This window comes from Misgurnus anguillicaudatus, chromosome 23 (genome assembly GCF_027580225.2).
Source record: "Misgurnus anguillicaudatus chromosome 23, ASM2758022v2, whole genome shotgun sequence".
In the NCBI taxonomy this organism is placed as follows: Eukaryota; Metazoa; Chordata; class Actinopteri; order Cypriniformes; family Cobitidae; genus Misgurnus; species Misgurnus anguillicaudatus.
Window position 1 is genome coordinate 9,948,672 of NC_073359.2, and position 23,599 is coordinate 9,972,270.

At 39.1% G+C, this 23,599-nt stretch overlaps 1 protein-coding gene and 1 long non-coding RNA gene across 2 annotated transcripts in view; one reads left to right on the forward strand and one right to left on the reverse strand.

Annotated features, from left to right (window-relative positions):
- aspm (assembly factor for spindle microtubules) overlaps positions 1–23,599 on the forward strand; it is a 31,821-nt gene that overhangs the window by 934 nt on the left and 7,288 nt on the right. The window contains exons 3-24 of the mRNA XM_055217895.2: positions 885–2,316; positions 2,405–2,473; positions 2,557–2,658; positions 2,740–2,886; positions 4,654–4,890; positions 6,455–6,522; positions 6,604–6,745; positions 7,922–8,052; positions 9,618–9,793; positions 9,878–10,023; positions 10,363–10,448; positions 10,577–10,789; positions 11,954–12,155; positions 14,278–14,420; positions 14,544–14,672; positions 14,751–14,945; positions 15,254–19,606; positions 20,017–20,166; positions 20,275–20,441; positions 20,529–20,688; positions 21,898–22,107; positions 22,229–22,378. Coding sequence (XP_055073870.2) covers positions 885–2,316; positions 2,405–2,473; positions 2,557–2,658; positions 2,740–2,886; positions 4,654–4,890; positions 6,455–6,522; positions 6,604–6,745; positions 7,922–8,052; positions 9,618–9,793; positions 9,878–10,023; positions 10,363–10,448; positions 10,577–10,789; positions 11,954–12,155; positions 14,278–14,420; positions 14,544–14,672; positions 14,751–14,945; positions 15,254–19,606; positions 20,017–20,166; positions 20,275–20,441; positions 20,529–20,688; positions 21,898–22,107; positions 22,229–22,378 — 8,808 coding nt within the window. The remainder of the gene's footprint in view (positions 1–884; positions 2,317–2,404; positions 2,474–2,556; positions 2,659–2,739; positions 2,887–4,653; positions 4,891–6,454; positions 6,523–6,603; positions 6,746–7,921; positions 8,053–9,617; positions 9,794–9,877; positions 10,024–10,362; positions 10,449–10,576; positions 10,790–11,953; positions 12,156–14,277; positions 14,421–14,543; positions 14,673–14,750; positions 14,946–15,253; positions 19,607–20,016; positions 20,167–20,274; positions 20,442–20,528; positions 20,689–21,897; positions 22,108–22,228; positions 22,379–23,599) is intronic.
- On the reverse strand, positions 9,842–10,679 carry LOC129453590 (uncharacterized). The gene is made up of 2 exons (XR_008647491.2): positions 10,556–10,679; positions 9,842–9,977 (listed from the first exon to the last, which is right to left on the reverse strand). It is a non-coding gene; the product is annotated as an uncharacterized lncRNA (long non-coding RNA).

The window sequence follows — 23,599 nt, forward strand, 5'->3', positions numbered from 1 at the left end:
ATAAATGTAAGAGGTGTCCAAACTGAAAACATGTCTTAAAATACATCAGTGCCCATTGTTTTGCCTCAAAATGCACACAAGTAATGTTTTAGTAAGGCACATTTGTTCAAACAAGTTATATTTCATAATTAAACTAATCCTAATCCTGGATTTAGATAATCCCTGTCCGGGAAACCACCCCTAAAAGTTATAAAATGGTGAATAAAGAAATTGTTTTTTTTTTCAGTGTATTACTTTAATTTTTTAGAAAAACAGTAAATGCGGCAAACTGTAGAATAAATGAAAAGTAATGTTTGGGAACTAAAATTTGGAATTGGTTCTGGCTAAATAATGCAAACTATGTTATTTTTATAAACAGTATTTTAGTTTTCATCTATGTTGGGCTTTTATTTGTCGCTTTCCTTTTAATTCTGTTTTCAATTAATCAAATAATATATTAACTTTTGCATATCAAAAACATTTCTAAAAATGTAATTTTAGTGTTCTAATGAAAGTACGCAATTATATTTTTTGTCGACAAACCTTTTTAATAAATATTTATGCATAAACCTAAAAGACTTTTATTATCATGTTAAACTTTTCAAGGGACAACTAAACTTGTGACAAATCTACCCAGTCTCATGTAGATGCGTATAAATGGCACGAAGTGTGAAAATCATGCAATAATTTGGCGCGCATATGATATGAAAAAATTGAGAAAACAATAAATAAAACGACAACAACAAAAAATGTGCCGCTTAAGTGAATGGGAAGGACTTGCGTATTATATGCAGATATTATTGCACGATTTTCACACTTCCGTGAGATTGGGTTCGACAAATTCATGTTTATTTAGTTTATTTAGTTATTTAGTATATACACTAACATTCTCATCTGTATTTCAGAAAACCCTGTGGGATTCAATTAAATCCAAAAGAGGGGTTCCAGTGCCCTCAAAAGAAAAGAAATCGGCATTGGCGTCGATTAAAGCGGCAAATAAAACCTTTCACGTGTCTCGGCAGTCTCAATACAGCAAGGACAGAACATCGAACCCTTTATCTCCATTAAACCGGGAAAGGTCAATCAATGGATCCAATGCTGTCACGGGAAAAGGACAGTCCTCCCCCCCTCAGATGATGCCAAAGCCCACATTTGTAACTGAGAATTTTAATGATGAACATTTACAGAAAAACTCTCCGGTTGTTGTTTTAATACCAGCAGACCAATTACTCAATACACCTGATAAAAAGGATGCGCCTTTTTTACGTAAAGCGGAATGCAAAGAAATAAAAAGGGTTTTGAATAAAACCCTGTCTCCTATTAGCACCCCAGACAGGTTTAGAAATCCACTGTCGGCATGCGTTCAAAGTCCACTTCCTGTGATTGGAAAACTGGATGAAGAACCCGAGAAACCATCTTTGTCCGTAAAAGATGCTCTGGATGTTATAGGATCTGACCTGTCGCGTGCCGTGAGCCCTCCAAATGCTTGCTCGAGCTTTGATTTTTCCGTCTCTCTTGAGTCTGAGAAGCATCATTCAGATTCGACCTTTAGAGTCACCGTTGATATGTCTCCACCACATGAAGCTATTCACCCGAGGCTGACTTACTGCGTGAAACCCAACAAAGCCGTAGGTGTTGAATCAAATGATAATTTCCGGCTCAAGATGATACCTTTCAGCACCGCCACAGTGACCAAGTTTAATAAAGTGGATGACAGCCTGGATCCTGATGTTTTGAGCTCCAAGGTTTGTGTTAATTCCGCCACTGTGACCAAAAGCAAAGCAGAATCCTCTTTCAAGAGTCCGGGTTTGCGTAAGAAGAAAACTTCAAGGCGCAGGCTCCTCGAAAGGACCTTGGAGCTCTCCGAGCCTAGTAATGCAGAATCCAACACAAGTTCTCCTGAAACCATCTCGGCTCTACCGGTCATAAGTCCTGATTTAAGTCCAGATGAAGTGATGTCAGAGAAGCCAACTGCATGTTTATCTCTTCCTGTTGAACAACCTTTGTCATCTTGCATTTCGCCCATACGCTCTGAAGTGTTACCTTGTGTTAGTACTAATCAGTCAACTAGTCTGGATTTATCAACCGATAAAGGACCTTCGTGTCTTTCTCTGGATCAGTTTCCTGTCCAATCCAGGACATCTGGGCCAAATAAAAAGAGAAAAAGTGATGAATTTTTTAGAGATCACCCGGAAGACGCGTTGAATGTCCAAGCTAAAAAGTGCCGTGCACCATCGCGGGTGAAAGAAACAAAGAAACCCAACCAAGAAAAGACTTTCAGTTTGAAGTCTACATCAGCAGTATGTAGTGCACAACAGCAGCACCAGAAATCTACTGGTGAATAAAGCATACTTATTTATCATCATCATTTGAGACGTTTAAGTGTTTTTTGGTGAGATTTATGAAGTCTTATTTTGTTTTAAAGCTACAGCAAGCTCAAGAAAGTTCACAAGACCTCAACCGAAGAAATCCCTTCCAAAATCAACTCCGAATGGTAAGAAAACATCTCAAACATTTTGATTGACTGTTATGGATGTCTTGGGTGTTTTATGACTATTATGTGTTTTGCTATTATAGATGGCCGGTCTGTGAAGTCACTAAGCGGTTCAACTCGAAAGACTGTAAAAGTTGTGGCTGTGGCGCAAGCCAAGCTGACCTTTATGAAAACAACACATACAGGTATATTAGCGCAGTTATGCTTAAATATTTCACTCATGTATTTTATATCACATATTAACTGATGTTATATCGGAATGGCAGTCATACCGAGGCACCCGCTGCCGTTTGCCGCCAAGAATATGTTTTACGACGAGCGATGGATCGAAAAGCAGGAGAGTGGCTTCACCTGGTGGATGAATTACGTTCTTACTCCTGATGATTTCAAAGTTGCCACTGAAGTTACCAAGGGTAAGTGTATTTTCTTTTAGGCCCAATTTTATGTTATACCCCTACGCCTACCGCTCACCCCTTGCCCCTTGAAACAGAGTGGAACTTTTTTAACCTTTCCCTATTCCACTAAGAAATGGGACACCACTACTACACATTATACGTTCTAATGCTGCGTTTACACTAACCGCATATCAGGCATCAAAATCGCGTCTACCGCGCCTAGTTTGCTGCTTGAACAGTTTGAATGCATTTGCGCATCTAGAGCGAAGTAGACGCGCGGAAAAGCAGGAATTTGACACGCGTAAGAGGCAAAATCCACTTCTTCTGGGAGGGGCAAGTGCTATGCTGTTGTCTGTTTGCAAGATGACTGATGTTGATTGTGCATTTATCGAGAGAGTTACCGGTTTGTATTTGGTAACCTTACTATAGGGGGAAAATAAAGGGCGTGGGTCAATAAACGTCACGTGACTCAAAAGTGAAATGTGTATTACAACTTACCAGGCTGCCCGATGTCCTCACTGACACTCTTCCAAGCGAGGTCTTTTTTAGTCCCGTCTCTATAGAAATAAGAACTTGTGTCGTATAGCTCCGGGTGGACATTATCAAGCGTTCCTTCAGGTTGAATGAGTGACTCCGGGCGGGGCTGCTGCCACAGCAGCAAGCAGGCTCCTGATTGGTTAACGCGCAAATTCGCATCAAACGCAAAATGCACAAAAAAAGCATAATTCGCGTGTACCGCACCAGGCGTTCAATTCGCGCCATTCGCGCAAACTAGACGCGCCAATGAGGCGGAATTGCGTCTTCCGCGCCAAACGCCTAATCCGTGCCGCGAGACCACCAGACGTGCGTCAACGTGTCTTCACATTGACTTAACATTGAAATCACTCACGCTTCACGCCTCTACCGCGGCTGGTGTAAACGCAGCATAAGTCATCATACTTCCTACATCTAAGTAGATGCAATGTTAATCATGCTGCCGTCACCTGTAGTCATATACGTTTAGTGGGTTACAGCCTAAAAATTGGGCCTTAGTTTTAATCTTACTTGTTTTATTGCATGATATGGCTAATGTTTAAGTGTGAATATTCATTTAACAGGGTTCTCACGGGTCTTTGAAATCCTTGAAAGTTTGTAAATCTGGGGGGAAAAATCAAGGCCCTGGGAAGTTTTCGAAAATATACATACATAGATACAGGTCATTAAAAGTGCTTGAATCTATTTTATGCGAAGTTTTGTAGAAAAAAAATCCTGACCTGTGTAGTGTAGTACATTTCAGCACCGCCTCTGTGTATTTCAGATGGCGATATACTTCCTGGCTCCCGCGTCACCCTGTCTTTGTCGTCAAGCCTCACCATTGGTTGAATTTGATATACACATTCAGACGCACTTACCCTTGGAGGCGTCCCCAAAGTGTCACCGCAGTGACGCAGCGCGAGTTCCCTCAAAAGGGAACTGTAACAATGTATCTGTAGCACAATGTAACCTTACTCTCACTTGAAATGTGTCCCCACATTTAGTCCTCGAATTTGAGGGTATTGGACCTGGAAAGTCCTTGAAAGGTCCTTAAATTTGAAATTCACTAAGGTGTGGGAACTCTTACATAACCAAACTGCAAAAATCATTAGATGCACCAATGTTGTGGATATTTATCAGATAAATTTAAGTTATTCGGCTTTTTAAATTACACGCTTTAGCTTTAAATTTGAGTTTGTATTATCTTCAAGTTGTCTTGAAAGGCCGTAATACGATAATGTCTCATATTTTCCTCTTTTTGCTTTTTATTAGTGAACGCCTTGTCTTTAACCTTGGGGAATGAGAAATTCAACATACCCAAAGCACCAACAAAAGAGGAGATGTCTTTTAGGACCTACACAGCCCGTCAACGACTAAACCGCCTTCGGCGAGCAGCTTGCAAGCTTTTTACATCTGATGCCATGGTAAAAGCCATCCAAAGACTGGAACTGGAGGTGGAAGCCAAGAGACTGCTTGTGCGAAAGGACCGACATCTTTGGAAAGACATCGGTATGCAAACTGGGATTAGACTCGTTGTAAATCAACAAATTAATTTGCTTAAAGGCGGGGTGCATGATTTTTAAAAACACTTTGGAAAAGTGCCAATCAGCAGTAAGGGGCGTGTCTACTAACCGACATCGTTGCCTGGGTTGCATATGTGTGGGGCGGGGTTTATTTGGGTAATTTCAAATGTCAACATTGGCTTTCAGAGATCATGCACCCCACCCTTAAAGTTTAAATATGATGTCACTTAATAATATAAAGTTTGCTTGCTATAGTTTCCTCTGTCCAGCAGAGGTCACTGCAAGTTTGTAATATAAACACTGGTAGAGAGATAGTTTACCCAAAAATGTTGTCAATTATTCACCATTATGTAATTTCTTTGTTCTTCAGAACCCAATATTTTTTAAAGGTGTTGCCTTTAGTGCACTATTCTCTGTGGCTGAACTGTTGTTTAGGCAGTTTTAGGATATTTACTTAAAAAAAAATGTGTAACCACCAATATCCCCAACATGAAAGTGGATGAGTAAATGCCTTCAAGATGCTTTAAAGTATTTGACGCAAGTCGAGTGGAGTTATTTATTTAAAACGTTTGTGTCCTTTTGAAGCTTGAAAGGTTTTCTGGTTACTATGGTAGTGGATGGTGCCTGAGGTGGTAACCAGATTACAAATCCTTTGGGCTGGTTTTCCGGACAGGGTTAGATTATTCCAGGGCTAGGCCCTATTTGTTTTAGGACATTTAATTCATTTTTACAAACAAACCTTACAAAAAACAATACTGGTGAGCATCTTGAGACAAGGCAATAACACTGATATATGTTAAAATATTTTAATGCAGGATGCTCAAACATGCATTTTAATCTGGGATTTAGATAAGCCCTGTCTGGGAAACTGCCCCATAATAACCAGAAAATCCCAAACATCATTAATAAAAATGGATTGGATTGGATTTTGACTGAAACAACATGAGGGTGTGTAAATAATAATGGCGAAGTTGTAATTTTTGGTTACTATTAGGGATGCACAATATATCAGCCGGCATATCGTTATCGGCCGATAACTGCTTATTTTTAATATTATCGGTTATTGGTCTGATAGCAAAATTAGGCTGATAAATGAAAGCCGATAAATGATGGATTATTTTGGTTTGTTGAACCACTTCACTTGCTCATTGCTGGCCATGTGGAGTTTTGATTGGTGCTTTTTGTGACATAGCATGAAGATGACACGTGTTGCGGACTTAAGAAGAGTATGCTAGTCTAGCGCAAAGACAAGATGTCTGCGGTCTGGGAGTTTTTCATTGTGAAAATAATATGAATATTTATCGGCCTATATATATATCGGTTATTCCCCAAATATAAAGAGTTATCGGTATCGGCCAAAATTTCCATATCGGTGCATCCCTAGTTACTATTAAAGTCAATGGTGCTCAAAAACAATTTGGTTTCAAATTTTCCTCAAAATATCTCCCTTTTTGTTTAGTGGAACTGGATTAATCTAAACCCTGCTTGGGAAACCACTCCAATTTGTAATTTTTTCAAATATTTAATTAATTTCCAATATCACTTCTCAGGTGAACGTCAGAAGGTTCTCAATTGGCTTTTGTCGTTCAATCCACTTTGGCTGCGAATTGGGCTTGAGGTATTGTATTATTTATGTTATAACAAATTGTGATTTAACGTTCAACTGTATATTTGACATCCAAATCATTTCTCATCTCAGACAATCTTTGGAGAGCTGATATCTCTTGAAAGCAACAGTGATGTTGTAGGACTGGCGATGTTTATTCTTGGACGTCTGCTTTGGAACCCAGACATTGCTGCTGAGTACAGACATGCTAAAGTGCCAAATTTGTACAGAGATGGTAAGATTGCATTTTTATTTCTTTGGTCTTGTCAAGTTTTATTTTTAGCCATAAAATTGTATTTGCAAAAACGGTTTTTAAAACATGCATCAGGTTTATTTCAATGCACATAGTGTATTTATGTTGATTTGCACCATTTTTATGAAAGTTAAAGGGATAGTTCACCCAAAAATGAAAATTCTGTTATTTACTCATCCTCATGTTATTTTAAACCTGTATGGATTTATTTTTTCTGATGAACACAAAAGAAGATATTTTGAGAAATGATGGTAAACACATAGCAGATAGTCACCATTGACTTATATAGTAGGAATAAAAAATATGATGGAATTTAATGGGTACCATCAACTGTGCTTTTCATCATTTATCAAAATATTTTTCCCTACTATGGAAGTCAATGGACATTTTTGTGTTAACTATCCCTTTAAGACTGAATGGACTGGAAAATGTCAAATGGTGTAACCGCCAATTGCGCCAAAGAATGAGAAATATTAAATATTGTATCAAGCTTGATGGCATGTAAGCGTTATCATAAAAAAAATCATTTTAAAATATCATTTTATTAGTTATTTCTAAATGTAAATTTTAATATGTAATATTTATCCTGACATATGCTGTAAACAGCTCTGTTTTACTAAGTAATCTTTGACAAATGATTTAAAAATGTATGTAAAAATTCATATTACACTAAACTAGATGATTATATTTTATTCCACATTTTTTATGAATATATTTATATTTTCATTAAAAAAAAACTAGTTACACCAATTGACACAGACCTGTTACACCACATTGACATTTTTGCAATTATCCCCCAAATATTTTTTCAAAATGAAATAAAACCAGAAACTTTAGACTTTTTTGGAAGTAATCTGCAATTTAATTTTGAAATTTTAATCCTTTTACATTTAATTGAACCATACGGACACAAAATAAGTAACGTCACGTCATTGACTCATTTACAGTTATGCATTCGGCATACTCTTTTATCCAAAGTGAATTCAATCTGTGTATTTCTTTTATCATCAGTATGTGTGTTTGCTAGGGATCGAACCCATGATGCAATGCTCTACCAATTGAGCAAATATTTAAGCCTTTATTTTCTTTTAAACATTTGGTGTCTGTACAAGGTTTTTGGTTCGAGTCTCCTAACATTGTGCTCCTTTACCTCAACAGGCCACGAGGAAGCTCTCTCTCGTTTCACCTTAAAGAAACTTCTCCTGCTGGTCTGTTTTCTGGATAAAGCCAAAGAGTCCAGACTCATTCAGCATGATCCCTGTTTGTTCTGCATGGATGCTGAATTCAAGGTAATGTTTCATGACCTTTATCCCTAAAGCATTTGTATTAGATGTGCTGGTTTTAACCCTGTGAGAAGGCTTCTTACTCTTAACTTTTTTGAAGAAACTTATAGTAGTTTTTAACCAAATAGGTTTAACTGATTTTGTAAAACATTTATGTAGTTTAACTTGAAATGTCATGAAAATGGCCATAGAAGCTGGCATGGCAAACAAACAATGTTAGATTTATGATGCAATAACATAAGTGATAAGATGCTAAGATTTAAAGGAACACACCAACTTTTTGGGACTTTAGCTTATTCAATGTATCCCCCAGAGTTAGATAAGTCCATACATACCTCCCCCATCTCAATGCGTCCCACAACTGATGTACCAACTGCTAGCCTAGCCTAGCACAAAGACCGGAAGCAAATGGCTCCAGCCAGCACACTGCTCCCAATAAGCGACAAAATAACGCCAACATTTTCCTATTTATATGTAGGACATACAACATATACATTTTGTCACTTATTGGGAGCAGCACGCCAGCTGGAGCCACCCACCCCCAGTCCCTGTGCCAAGCCAGGCCAGCGGGTAATGCGTCAGACAGAGCTACGGCACGCACAGAGATGCAAAAGGTATGTATGGACCCATCCAACTTATCTAGCAGTTTCTATGTGTGGATTCGACATCTGTTGAAATAAAAGTTTGTACAACCCCAACCATCCATAGAGACAGAGCGCAGTTATGCAAATTTGAAAACCACGCCCACCGGGGGGGGGAATTCAATCCAACCGTCTCCATTGACCCCGTACTGCGAGAAGCCGCCTCCCTGTCATCTCCGGCCCACAACAAAAAACTGAACAATGCCCAAAAGCCGCTGTGCGACAACCCGCACAGCCAACAAGCCAAAGAACCCAGAAACAAGTTTCCACAAGCCGTCGAGCCGTAAAACCCAGCCTTTAAGGAGAAAAAAGTGGATCGCCGACTTAGTTTTCCCCTAGTGGACGCAGTTCTACTAATAGTATTACTATGAAAAGTTGCCTGTATCCATTTTTGTGTCTTTAAATGCTCGTTTTTTGGGGTCGACAGCTTATACAAACTTATTTACAGATTAAACTTAAAAACAGAATAATACCTAAAAGCTGCTGTGTGACAAGGTGTACATCTAACACGCCAAAAAAATAAATAAATAATTTTTTATAAGCTGTCGACTTCAAAAAATGAGCGTTTAGACACAGAAATGGAAACAGGCAACTTTTCATAGTACTTCTATTAGTAAAACTGCGTCCAATAGGGGGAAACGTAATCGGCGATCCACTTTATTCTCGGCTCGACAGCTTATAAAAACTTATTTCTGTGTTCTTTTGCTTGTTAGCTGTACATATTGTCCCAAAGCAGCTTTTAGGCATTATTCAGTTTTTTGTTATAAGCCAGAAATGACAAGGAGGCGGCCTTTTGCAATACAAAGTCAAGGGAGACTGTTGGATTGCTTTCCCCCCCGGTGGGCGTGGTTTTCAGGTTGTGACGCGCTGCGCTCTGTCTCTATTAGGAGTGCATTGTCAATTCACTTATTGTTGTTTTTATTCCTATAGTCGAGTAAAGATCTGCTGCTTGCGTTCTCACGAGACTTTCTCAGCGGTGAAGGGATTTTGTCACGTCACCTCGGTCACCTGGGCTTAGCAGTGTCCCACGTTCAGACTCCTTTGGACGAGTTCAACTTTGCCGTGAAGAATCTTGCTGTTGACCTGAGATGTGGCATTCGTTTGGTGTATGTTTGATCAGGAAATGAATAAAAAACATTGTCAAAATGTGCATCGTAAATCACTTAATGTTTTCATTTTTTTATCCACAGGCGTGTTATGGAGCTCTTCACTCTAGACTGGACTTTGTCTAGAAAGCTCCGGATACCCGCCATCAGCCGTCTTCAGAAAGTGCACAATGTTGACGTTGCCCTACAGGTGCTGAAAGACAAAGGGGTTGATCTTCGGGATGAACATGGTGAGATATCGGTACTTTTAAAGCGATGCTCCAGTCAAAAAATTACCCTGTGATGTACTCGCCATCAAGCAATCTGAGATACATATGACCGTCATCTTTCAGACGAGCACATTTGGAGTTTATTTAGTAAATGTCTTTGCTTTTCCAAGCTTATAATGGGGGAAAACAAGGATCAGGGAAAAATTTCTGACTTTGAAGCCCAAAAAGGGGTAAAGGGGAATTTTGATATTTGGCTGGACTATACCTTAAAGCACCATCTCTGCTTCTTTTTTGGCAAGATGAACTAGACTTTATCAATAATGATCTATACACTGTTCTGAAATGATTATTTTCTTAAAGGAGCAACTATTGACTCCAGAGACATTGTGGACGGACACAGGGAAAAGACCCTTAACCTCCTGTGGAAAATCATCTTTACATTCCAGGTATTGACCAAAGCAAAATATACAGATCATTAGTCAAATAGCTGCTTTTAAATACAGTAAAATGTATAGTTAAATAAAGGTGCTGATAACAATTTTAAAATGTATACCTATATGATCTCTCTTCAAAGGTGGAAGTGTTACTTGATGAGAACCAGCTTAAAGAGGAAATCAGTTTTCTCAGGAAAACCTGGAGAACAAAACAAAAGTTGGCCTCATTAATCGCTAACAAAGGAGCCGTAGTGACGAAAATGAAGGCGACGCAAGCCTTCGAACATCACAGCCAGAAAGTAACGCTGCTGCTCGACTGGGTCAATGCTGTGTGTGAGTTTTACAATTTAAAGGTGAGTCAAAAATTAAATGGTTGTTTACCCTAATGTCATTCCAGAGTGGTAGCTGCAGATAATTTACTTACCACCATGTCATCCAAAATGTTGATGTCTTTCTTTGTTAAGTAAAGAAGAAATTATGTTTTTAGAGGAAAACATTCCAAGATTTTTCTCATTTTAATGGACTTTAATGAACCCCAACACTTAACAGTTTTAATGCAGTTTCAAAGGACTCTAAATTATCCCAAACGAGGCATAAGGGTCTTATCTAGGGAAACGATTGTCATTTTTGGCAAGAAAAATAAAAAATATTAACTTTTAAACCACAACTTCTCGTCTATCTCCGGGTCATATGACGCGCCAGCTCGACCTCACGTAATACGTCATCACGTCAAGTGTTCACGGATGACGTATGCGAAACTACGCCCCAGTGTTTACAAGTGTGGAGAAAGAGGACCGTTCCGACGTTGTTGTACGTCGAATGATACTAATTAATGTCTTTGTGTCAGTTTATTGTTTAAAATGGTCCGCAAATGTCTGTTTCACATGTGTAACACGTGACCTTTCCACTGCATTATGCAATTACGTGAGGTCGCGCTGGCACGTCACACAGCCGGAGGAAGAAGAGACGTTGTGGATTAAAAGTGCATATTTTTTATTTTTATTTATTTTTTGCTAGATAAGACCCTTATGCCTTGTTTGAGATCGTTTTTAGAGTCCTTTGAACTGCATTAAAATCGTTAAGTGTTGGGGTCCATTAAAGTCCATTAAAATGAGAAAAATCCTGGAATGTTTCCTCAAAAAACATAATTTCTTCTTGACTGAACAAAGAAAGACATCAACATTTTGGATGACATGGTGGTGAGTAAATTATCTAGATTTTTTTTTAAGAAAATTGACTAATCCTTTAACAAACATGCCTTACTAGAAACATTACTTGTGTGCCTTTTTAGGGAAAACAAAGGGTACTGATGTATTTAAAGATATGTCAGTGCAAGTTGTTTTCAGTTTGGACGGCTCTTAACATTTTTTTAGTCTAATCCTTGGGTCGTAGAAACTAGGTTGTAGAGTTACAGGGTGTACAGAATGAATTTAGTGTCTTCTAATTGTTAGGTTTTTGTTACTTCGAATACATTTGCGTTTACATAATACTTAGTATATTTCTCTGTTGTTTTGCAGGCTGAGAACTTCACAGTGTCCTTTTCAGATGGTCGTGTGCTTTGCTACCTGATCCATCATTATCATCCTGGTTATCTACCTGTTGAAAACGTTCAACACAAAACAACACAGACCATAGAGTGTGGTCAACGCGGCCGAGTTGAGCTCAATAACTCCTCCAGCGAATCAGACTGCTCCTTTGATACCATGCCATCGATGCAAGGTGGAATATCTTTTTGTTCATCTTAAAATTTCTGTTATAACCTACAGATTTTTTTTAAGGAAAAGTTGTCATTTACTCACCCTCCATATCCTTCCAAAGTGATATTAAATTTTTTTTTCTGTCAAAAATGAAAAATCTTTGAATTGTCTTCAAAGTTATGGTCACCTTGAACTGTTGATGTATGTCAGCAACTATGTGAAGTTCGAAAATAAGAAAAAGCACCAACAAAATGATATCTTAAATGTTACCCATACAGTTTGTGCCTATGTATTCCTTTCAGTTACTCACCCCATGTTATCCAAGATGTTTATGTCTTTCTTTGTTCAGTTTAGAAATTAATTTGTTTTCAGGTTTTTCTCCATATAGTGGATTTTAGTGGACCTTTAAAGTTCACAGTTTCAATGTAGTTTAAAATTGCACCTTCAAAAGGCTCTAAACGATCCCAACCAAGGCATCGTATCTAGCAAAACGATCTTAATTTTTGCCAAAAAAAAAAAGTACTTTTAAACCACAATTTATCGTCTTGCAACCACTCCAGTGTTTACAAGTGTGGTGAAAGAGGACTGTTCAGACATTATTGAGTGTGGAATGATACAAATTAACATCTTTGTGACAGTTTATTGACACTAGGGATGTAACGATTCAATCGCGATTCAATCGCGGTCCTCATTAAAAATGCCTGTCTGAAATCGATTTTGAATCGCAAGGCTGCGATTCTTTGTTTTATGCACAGCTTGTGCCTGTATTACGGCATTTGGTCAGTAGGAAGTCCTTATCAATCTAAAATCATTATGAGTCGGAGTCGTTTATAACCTGCATTTAAAAAAGCAACACACAAAATCAATAAAAATATTAATTATTATCATGAAAAAACAGAAACAAATTGAAGAACAGCGCTATAAATATTCCTGTGTAGACATTTCCTGGAATAGCGTTTGTAATGCTACTTCTTGTGTGGCACAAAGGGAGTTTCTGCATGAGAGCGCCCCCTGGTGCTCGGATGTGCCGGGATTTCACCGTAATTCATTCAAATTCATTCATTGAGAAAACGCGCATTTGCACGATTAATCGTTACACCCCTAATTGACACAATTATAAAATGGGCCGCAGGTGTGCATTTCACACGTAAAATGTGACCTTTCGAAGTAAGGTGGCCATTCGTGCCAGTTCTGCCGGACACGTCCTGAACAGGATTTCGGTTGCGTTCTCTGGAAGTCGCGTTGCTTGACCGCATACGTCATTGAGGTTCTCACATTTCAGTTAAAATACATTAGAAAATTAAGATTTATTTCTTTTAAGACATACAATCATTGTAGTTTCATTCTTACCTTAAAATGTAACGGTTGCTTTTCTAAAATTGAACCCTGAAATATTGATCCTTGATGATGTATGCGGTCAAGCAATGCGACTTCTGGAGAGTGCACCCGAAATCCTGTCCGTACGTGTCCGGCGGTACTGACACGAACGGCCACCCTTGTTGTGGTTTAAAAGTACACATTTTTTATTTTTGGGGTGAAAAGGATGATCGTTTCACTAGATAAGACCCTTGTGCCTCGGTTGGGATCGTTTAGAGCAGTGGTTCTCAAATGGGGGGCTGCGAGATGGTGCCAGGGGGCCCCAGTTTTATGACATTTTATAAAACACATTAATTTATCATGAATTCTGTGTAATTAAACCTAAAACATAATAAGCCAACTATCCAACAGCACTACTGGGTATAATTTAATGTTTTGTTTAATTAAAATATTACATTTTTAGAACTGTTTTTGTCATAAATTTCCTTTGGGGGGCGGCGAAAGAATGCACTGTACACAAGAGGGGCCCGCACGCTGAAAAAGTTTGAGAACCACTGGTTTAGAGCCTTTTGAAACTGCAATTTTAAACTGCATTGAAACTGTGAACTGTTGAGGTCCACTATATGGAGAAATATCCTGGAATGATTTTCTAAAAAAAGACACAAACATCTTGGATGACATGGGGGTGAGTAAATATCAGGACTTTTTATGAAAGCGGAGTAATCCTTTAAAGAGTTGTAGTCAATGATTGCAATTTTTTTTTTTATGGGTATTTAACGGTTTGATAATTTGTCTTAACTATGTATATTTTTCTTCCTGATTTTCAGAATCCGCATCGGTGGACTTTAAAGAGCTGCTTGAGAATGAAAAAAGTAACTTTCAGTTGGTGAATACAGCTGTGTCTTATCTCGGAGGAGTTCCTGCCATGATTAATCCAGAGGACATGTCCAACACGATCCCGAATGAAAAGGTTAAAACTCTTTTTATTATATTTTTACTTGTTGTGTTAGCAACAAAACAATGAAACCGTGTGCTTGTGTAACATTATTTGAGCTCCTTATATCACAAATAATTTGAAATTAAATCTATCCAGGTGGTCACATGTTACCTGTCCTTTCTTTGTGCGCGTCTCTTGGATCTTCGTAACGAAACAAGAGCAGCGCGAGTCATCCAGGGTGCATGGAGGAAATACAAGCTACAGAAGGACATTGAGCTTAATAGGGTAAGAGTATCTTTGCTCTCTTCTGTAGTGGCTTGATGAGAATGATTTTCTTACATTTGATATGCTCCGCCCATACAGCAAAAGAACCTAGCTGCTACGAAAATCCAGACGCTCGTTCGGAGGTTCATTATGAAAAGGCGCCTAATCCGACAGAATAAGGCAGCCGTCGTCATCCAGGCGTTCTGGAGAAGACACGCAGCACAGGAAATGCTGAGAGCGCTAAAACAAGAAAGAGAGTTTGCTCTTAAAAATGCTGCTGCAACTTTAATTCAGGTATGTCCAGGAGTGTGTCTTGTGAAATACTAGGTGTGTCTTAAATTTTGAATGAAATAAAGTCAATAATTTAATAAATGAAAAGCTAATGGACCTAAAATAGACAAAGTCAATTCTGTTTGCTTAAAACTAATTATTTAGATTTTAAAGTATTGCCTTGGAATTTACTTGATGAATTTCTGTTCTACTGCTGCTTCGAAAGCAAAAATTATAATCTATTAATTTTGAAAAACGAAATAATTTCTGTCTCTTTACGATGGCTTATGTAGTTCACCATATTGTTTTGCGTTTTTCTTATACTCCCACAGAAAAAGTACAAAGCTTGGAGAATTCGAGCTCTCATCAAGAAAAACCATGCTGCCTCTCTGATCCAAGCAACTTTTCGAAAGTGGCATGCCAAAAAGGTTATGGAAAGAAGCTCTGCAGCCTTACGGATTCAAACATGGTACAGAATGCAGCGTTGTAATAAACAATACATGGATATAAAAAGGAAAACCATCTGTATTCAAGCATGGTTGAGAGGCCACCATCAAAGATGCAAGTTTCAGACTTTAAAGAAAAGGCATCGTGCATCAATTGTCATTCAGAGTGCGTTCAGGGCTTACTTGGTCAGGCGACAGATATCTAAAATGGAGCAAAATGCAGTATTGATTCAGAGGTGGTTCCGAGCTTGCGTCCTAAGGAAAGAGGAGCGGAAGAGGTATTTGGAGGTAAAAGCGGCCGTTCTTCTTGTGCAAGCAGCTTTCCGTGGATGGAATGTGCGCAGAACAGTCGCTCAACGAAATCAAGCTGCACTTCTGATTCAAACTGCTTTCAGAAGGTTTTTAGCTCGGAAGAACTTCATGCTTTTGAAAAGATCAACCATTATTATTCAGCAGAGATACAGAGCTAAAATGGTGGGAAACAAGTTAAGACTGGAATATAAGGCTCTTAAAGTCGCTTCAGTGACCATTCAGGCAGCATGGCGAGGAAGAGCTGCGAGAAGGAAGGTGTGTCACCTACACAGGTGTGCGGAAATCATTCAGTCACACTACCGTCGATATGTGGCACAGACGCAGTTTATGGAAATGAAACGTGCTGCTGTTGTCGTTCAAAGAAGATATAGAGCATTCAGAGAGGGAAGGAAAATATACGCTGAATACATTGAAATGAAAAGAGCGGCCGTTGTGCTTCAGAGTGCTTATCGTGGCAGAAAAGCAAGACAAGAGATTCAGAAAAGAAACCAAGCAGCCATTTTGATTCAGTCAGTGGTCAGAGCTTACATTTGCCGTGGTACATTTTTAGCTCAAAAACATGCTGCTGTTGTCATTCAGCAACGCTATCGGGCATTTGCACTTGGACAGTCACATAGAGTCCGCTACTTACGATTGAAGCAGGCAACCATAACGCTACAAGCTTTATATCGTGGCTTCAAAATCAGGCAAGATCTGAAACGAGAAAATCAAGCTGCAACTATTATCCAAGCTCAGTTCCGAATGCATAAAGTACGGATTTCCTTTCTTGCTGCAAAGTTTGCAGCTATCATTATACAGCAGCGATACAGAGCTTACAAAACTGGCAAATCCATGCGAGATAGCTACTTGCAGATGAAAAATGCTGCTGTTGTTATTCAGTCCGCATCCAGGGGAATGAAAGTCCGCAAACATTTGCGAGAAATGCACCAAGCTGCGACAGTGATTCAGGCGCATTTCCGTGGACATTTGCAACTCAAACAGTACCAGAAACAACAGTGGGCTGCATCAGTTTTACAGCAGCGATACAGAGCTTACAAAACTGGCAAATCCATGCGAGATAGCTACTTGCAGATGAAAAATGCTGCTGTTGTTATTCAGTCAGCATTCAGAGGAATGAAAGTCCGCAAATGTTTGCAAGAAATGCACCAAGCTGCGACAGTGATTCAGGCGCATTTCCGTGGACATTTGCAACTCAAACAGTACCAGAAACAACAGTGGGCTGCGTCAAATTTACAGCAACGATTCAGAGCTTACAAAACTGGCAAATCCATGCGAGATAGCTACTTGCAGATGAAAAATGCTGCTGTTGTTATTCAGTCCGCATCCAGGGGAATGAAAGTCCGCAAACATTTGCGAGAAATGCACCAAGCTGCGACAGTGATTCAGGCGCATTTCCGTGGACATTTGCAACTCAAACAGTACCAGAAACAACAGTGGGCTGCATCAGTTTTACAACAGCGATTCAGAGCAATCGTAACAAAAAATGCTACCGTGAAGCAATATGTAGCTCTGAAAACATCTGCCCTACGGATCCAATCAGCTTTCCGTGGAATGATGGTCAGAAAGCAAATTGCAGAAAAACACAAATCTGCTGTAATTATCCAGAAGACATACAGAATGTACAAGCAACGCCTTGATTACCTTTCCCTTAGAAATGCCACTTTGTGTATTCAGCAAGAGTACAGAGCAATTTTAAGTGCAAGGCAACAGCGTAAAGCTTACTGCTCCTTGCGAACAGCTGCCATCACTTTGCAGTCCGTGTACCGAGGGATGAGAACAAGAAAAGAGATCCACAAAAGACACGAAGCAGCCACTGTGATTCAGGCATCATACAGAATGTACAGGACCAGGGTGCCATTCCAAGCCATGAGACTGGCAGCAATTGTCATACAGAGACAATACAGGTGCCATCTACTGAGAAAAGAGGCACGGGAGAACTTTTTAAGGCTGCGGCACAGTGCAACAGCAATTCAGGCCATTTACAGGGGAAATTGTACACGTCGTAATATTGCCAAAATGCATGCTGCTGCCACAATCATTCAAAGGAAGTTCCTTGCCTACAAAGCAAGGCAGCGCTTTTTGTCCATCCAAGCAGCTGTTCAATTCTGTCAACGACACTATCGATCAGTTTTGGCTGCAAGGAGAGATCGGAAAGATTATCTTGTTAAATGCCACGCTGTTCTTGTAATTCAATCAGGTTTCAGAGGATTGCAGGTCCGCCAGCAGATCCGCAAAGAGCATGCAGCTGCAACAATCATTCAGTCTCATGTGAGAAAGTGCATTTTCAAGTTGCGCTTCCAAAGACTTCGATGGGCAGTCAATACTATTCAACAACGTTTCAGAGCTAGTAAAATTATGAGGCAAGAGATGGCAGCACTAAAAGAAAAGAAGAATGCTGCTGTGATTATTCAGTCAGCATTCAGGGGAATGAAAGTCCGCAACCATTTGCGAGAAATGCACCAAGCTGCGACAGTGATTCAGGCGCATTTACGTGGACATTTACAACTCAGACAGTACCAGAAACAGCAGTGGGCTGCATCAGTTTTACAGCAGCGATTCAGAGCGATCGTAACAAAAAGGCAAGAGATGGCAGCGCTGAAAGAAAAGAAGAATGCTGCTGTGATTCTTCAAGCTGCATATCGTGGCATGAAGTCCAGACAGACTTTGAAGCAAATGCATCAGGCTGCCACCATCATTCAAACAACTTTCAGAGTTTGCAGTGCTCGTAAGCGCTATTTAGCCATGAAATATGCTGCCATTGCCATTCAACAAAGATTCCGTGCAGCAAATGCAGCAAAATTGCAAAGAAAGCATTTTCTTGAAATGCGTCAAGGTGCCCTTATTCTTCAAGCATGCTTTAGAGGCCATAAAGTTAGGAGGACACTTCTACGTCAGCGCCACGCAGCTATCTTGATTCAGTCATACTTTAGGAGACACCGAGAGATGGTTAAGTTTCAGGCCATGAGGTTGTCTGCAATCATTATCCAGAGCCATTACAGGTCATATATTCAGACTAAAGCCAATCGGGAAAGCTTTCTACATTTGCGAAAATCTGCCATAGTCATTCAGGCAACTTTTAGAGGACACTCTGTCAGGAGGCAGTTAGCAGAAAAGCAAAAGGCAATCATCATTATACAGGCTGTGTACAGAATGCATCAGCAAAGAAATGCATTTAAGAGACAGCTGTGGGCAGCAAGGGTTCTTCAGCAGAGGTTCAGAGCCTTAAAGCTCCGGGATGAGCAAGTGCAGAGATACCAGCAGGCTAAGAAGGCTGCACTATGCCTGCAACAGTCCTTCAGAGGCATGAAAGCAAGAAAACTTGCCAGGCGGACGAATGCTGCCAGAACCATCCAGTCCTACCTAAGGATGCATCTACAACGACAACAGTTTTTGAAAGAAAAAGCTGCAGCAATTGTAATCCAGTCTGCCTACAGAGGCTACTGCACTAGAATTCAGCATGCTAAGATGCAAGAAAGTGCAATGCTAATACAAAAGTGGTATAGATCACAAAAACTGGTCCAGGATCAGCGGAATGGCTTCTTGGCTCTTAGGCATGCCACACTAACCTTGCAGTCTGCCCTGCGTGGAATGCTGGCGAGGAGGCTTGCTAAGAGAAAACGGGCCGCAATCAAAATCCAGTCTGTGTTGCGTATGCAAGTATACCGCAAACGCTATATGGTGCTCCGCTCAAGTGTTGTGAAGTTGCAAGCCCAATACAGAATGTTGGCAGCCCAAAGAAGATACCGCAGATTGCAGGCTGCAGCTGTTACTCTCCAAAAACATTACAGAGCTCAGAGGGCAAAAACAGAGCAGAGATGTAGTTACCTGAAGACCCTCCAAAGCATAAAAATCCTTCAGGCCAGAATACGTGGACAGTTTGAATACAGAAGATTTCAGCGAATGAGGGCAAGCGCCATAACAATTCAGGTAATCAATATCCCGGAGGCTCTCGTGATTTTGCTAAGTGGTTGATGCCCTCAGGCCAACATTATGTTGACCCTGGGACAACATTTCAATCAACCAATCAGATTTCAGAAATAAGTTTACAGTTTGTTTTAAGTTTAAGATTACAACCAGGATTGTTTTTTACTTATCATGTCCCTGTGATTTTAGGGTTTGGTTGTGGTTGGGGTTTGTGGTGGATTTAGGTTTTATTTAGAAAAATTTTGTCCTTGGGTCAACACAATATGTTGCCTTGAGGACATCAACCACTTGGCAAAATCAGTTTGAGCATATACCGGACAAGCCCCCACATATTATTTTATATTTTAATAGAAGGGGCCACTAGTGTCTTGATTTTACTGAAAGGGCCAATTTTGTTTCTCACCTTTGAACAGGCACATTATCGAGGAATGCTTGAGAGACGCAAGTTCCAGCTACTCAAGGAATCTGTATGTGTTATACAGATGCATTACAGGGCCTTTCGACTTTGCCAGAAAGAGCGTGCCCAGTTTCTTCAACTGCGATGGTCTGCTGTTGTTATCCAAGTAAGTCCAAATGTGTTTGTTTAGCTAAGTGGTCTGTTTATGCCAGCACTCCCTGTTTTTTGTTTAGAGTATATTTTTAATGTTTGATTTGTCATCGTTTAACCTTAGACCGCATTTCGGGCTTATCAAACAAGACAACATGCTATACAAACACAGGCTGCCTGTAAAATTCAAGCTTGGTTCCGAGGATGCCTAGCTAGGCGAAACTACACCTTAAAACGGGCTGCTATTGCAACCATTAATCGATGCGTTCAGGCAAGACGCCAACGTTTAAGGTAACGAAAATGTCTGTGAAATCTAAAGCATCTGTATTTAAGTGTTGATGCCATTGGAGTCCTAACGTGACCATTTGACCTACCAAGATTTCAGGCGGTCCAGCGCAGTGTCCGAATCATTCAGCAAAGATGGAAGGAAACTCTGATCGCCAGGAAACAGCGATCTGACTTCATGAAGTTCAGAAAGTCTGTTATATGTATCCAGGCGTTATGGAGAGGTGTGCAAGTGAGAGGTTCCATTCAGAAGGTAATTATTATTTTCGAAAGTGTTGTCTTATAGGATAAATGTGACTATGAACCACAAAACCAATTATTAGGGTGCATTTTTTTGAAAATGAGATTTATTAATCATCTGAAAGCTGAATAAACAAGCTTTCCATTGATATATGTTAAGATGGGACAATATTAGGTCGAATTCTGGAATCTGAGGGTGCAAAAAATTGGTTTGTGCAATTTTGAAATGTCTCAATACAAAAGGTCTAAAGTGTTTTGGGTCACATTTGTGTTTGACCCACTTATCATCATTGACAGTAAATCTATTTAACAGTTTCTGGGAAACATTTTTCAAAGTCCATTAGTTCATACAGGGGTCATTGGCCCATTTAAAAAAAAAGCTTATTCATATGTTGTTTCATTTGTTGTGCTCGGCTAATCAGTTTTTTACTGAATTGTCCCATTATTTTAACATTTTTGCATTAAACTTGTGTACGTTTGTCTTTCTTTGTGCTTCGACTGCCATAGTACAGATGAAACTTTGAAAACCTCAAAATGGTGTCTATAATTTAAAGGGACACTCCACTTTTTTGAAAAACATGCTAATTTTCCAGCTCCCCTAGAGTCAAACATCTAATTTTTACCATTTTGGAATCCGTTCAGCTGATCTCTGGGTCTGGCGCTAGCACTTCTAGCATAGCTTAGCATAATCCATTGAATCTGATTAGACCATTAGCATTGCGCAAAAAACAAAGAGTTTTAATCCTTTTCATATTTAATACTTGACTCTTCTGTAGTTACATCGTGTACTATAATAATAATGATATTGTGCAGCAGCAGAAAATAATCCCCTTGGTAACTTTCAATAGCAGGGGACTATTTTGAGGCACTACGTAATATCATTGCGCCTCCTGCAGCCATGTTACGGCAGCAAAGTCCTTGATTATTACGCCAGAATGAGAGTATAGTTCCTAACCATATCTGTCTAGAAAATCACAACTTTTTATTTTCCATCAGTCTTAGTACACGATGTAACTACAAAAGAGTCAAGTTTTAAATAGGAAAAATATCGAAACTATTTTGTTATTTTTTTAAGCATGATGCTAATGGTATAATCAGATTCAATGGATTATGCTAAAAGTGGTACTGCCAGAATCAAATGTTTAACTCTAGGGGAGCTGAGCAATGAGCATATCTTGTTCTTTAATAACTAAATACTATGATTTCTTTAATATTTCCACAGGAAATCAAAGCAGCAGTGACGATACAATCAGCATTCAGGAGCTTTTCCCAAAGACGTCAATATAAACAGCAGAGAGCTGCTGCCGTCACTTTACAGCGACATTTCCGAGCCCTGCAGCTGGCTAGAGCTGAAAAGGAAAATCTAAGGAAGCGATGCGACGCTGCTGTCTGTCTTCAGGCTGCGTGTCGTGGTTGGCTCGCAAGACGACGGGCAAGTTGTCGTTTATCAATTTATATAATTACTGGAAATGTGCTTGAAAAATGAACTATTTGAGTACTAGAATCTGCCAAATAGGTGCAAAATTACAATATTGCCTATTCACCCCATATAGATTAAAGAAGTGGTTGCTGCTGCGAGACGTCACCGCTTCACCGCTGCTGTTTACCATCATCTCTGTGCAATAAGGATTCAGAGGGCTGTTCGTGCACACTGGACCCTTAAAGTAGCCAAGAGGCAGATCTCTTTGGTCCTTTACATCCAGGTACACTTGATTGTCTATTCAGTCCTTCCAGAAAAACGGGAAAAAAAAGTTTTTTTTGTGATTGTTGCGGGTAAAAATCCTTGATCTTGCGGCACGTTTTCTTAAAAAATGCGATGAAATATGCGGGATATTTATGCAATTTTATGCGATGAAATTGCATGAACTTGCAAGAACTGTTTGCAGTTTTTTAATCAAGTTCACGTAACTTCATAACGTTCCCATGGCAACAGGGGACATGGCTGCGCTTGTGTGAAGTAAATGCAACTTTTTTCAACTTTCTGCTAAGATATGTGATTTTTGCTAGGAAAATGCGAGAATTATGAAATCATGCAAGCCCTGCCCATATTTTGCACACGAAAATCTGCAATTTATGCTGCGAAAGTGCGGCGTATTTAAAAAATTCGCTAAATGTCAATCAGCATTTTTACCAAAAGCTTTTTACCTTTCCAATATCTCCGAGGTCAATAGTTGGTGGTTTCAATACCCATGCACTAACTTTGTCATACACTGCAAAAAATATTTTCAAGAAAAGAAAATCTTAGTATTTTTGTCTTGTTTTCAGTAAAAATATTTAAAAGTTCTTAAATTAAGATGCTTTTTCTTGATGAGCAAAACGACCAAAGAAAATAAGTCAAGTTTTTAGACCAAAAATATTAAATTTAAGTTTTTAAGCAAAAACATCTTGAACATTTTTCTTAAACACTAAATTCAAGAAAAATGTGCTTACCCCATTGGCAGATTTTTTTGCTTGTTTTATGCACAAAATCACTTAAATTAAATATTTTTGGTCTAAAAACTAGACTTATTTTTTGGGTCGTTTTTCTCATCAAGAAAAAGCATCTTAATTTAAGAATTTTTAGATATTGTTACTGAAAAATACTAAGAAGTTTTTTCTTATCAATCATTTTTTGCAGTTTAGACATAACTGTGGCTTTCAGAATAGTAATTAAGTATGAAAAATGCTTTAAAAACTTTGACAGAGAAATTTTTAAACATTACTTCTTTCTCATAAATGCACACGCAAGAATTTAAATAAATATTTTATCTTTGAAGTTTCATCCTTACTCCATTTCTTGGATAATATTCACTGCAAAAATCATTTTAAAGAAAATTCTTAGTATTTTTGTCTTGTTTTCAGTAAAAATATCTAAAATTCTTTAAAAAATTAAGATGCATTTCTTGATGAGCAAAACAACCCAAGAAAATAAGTCTAGGTTTTAA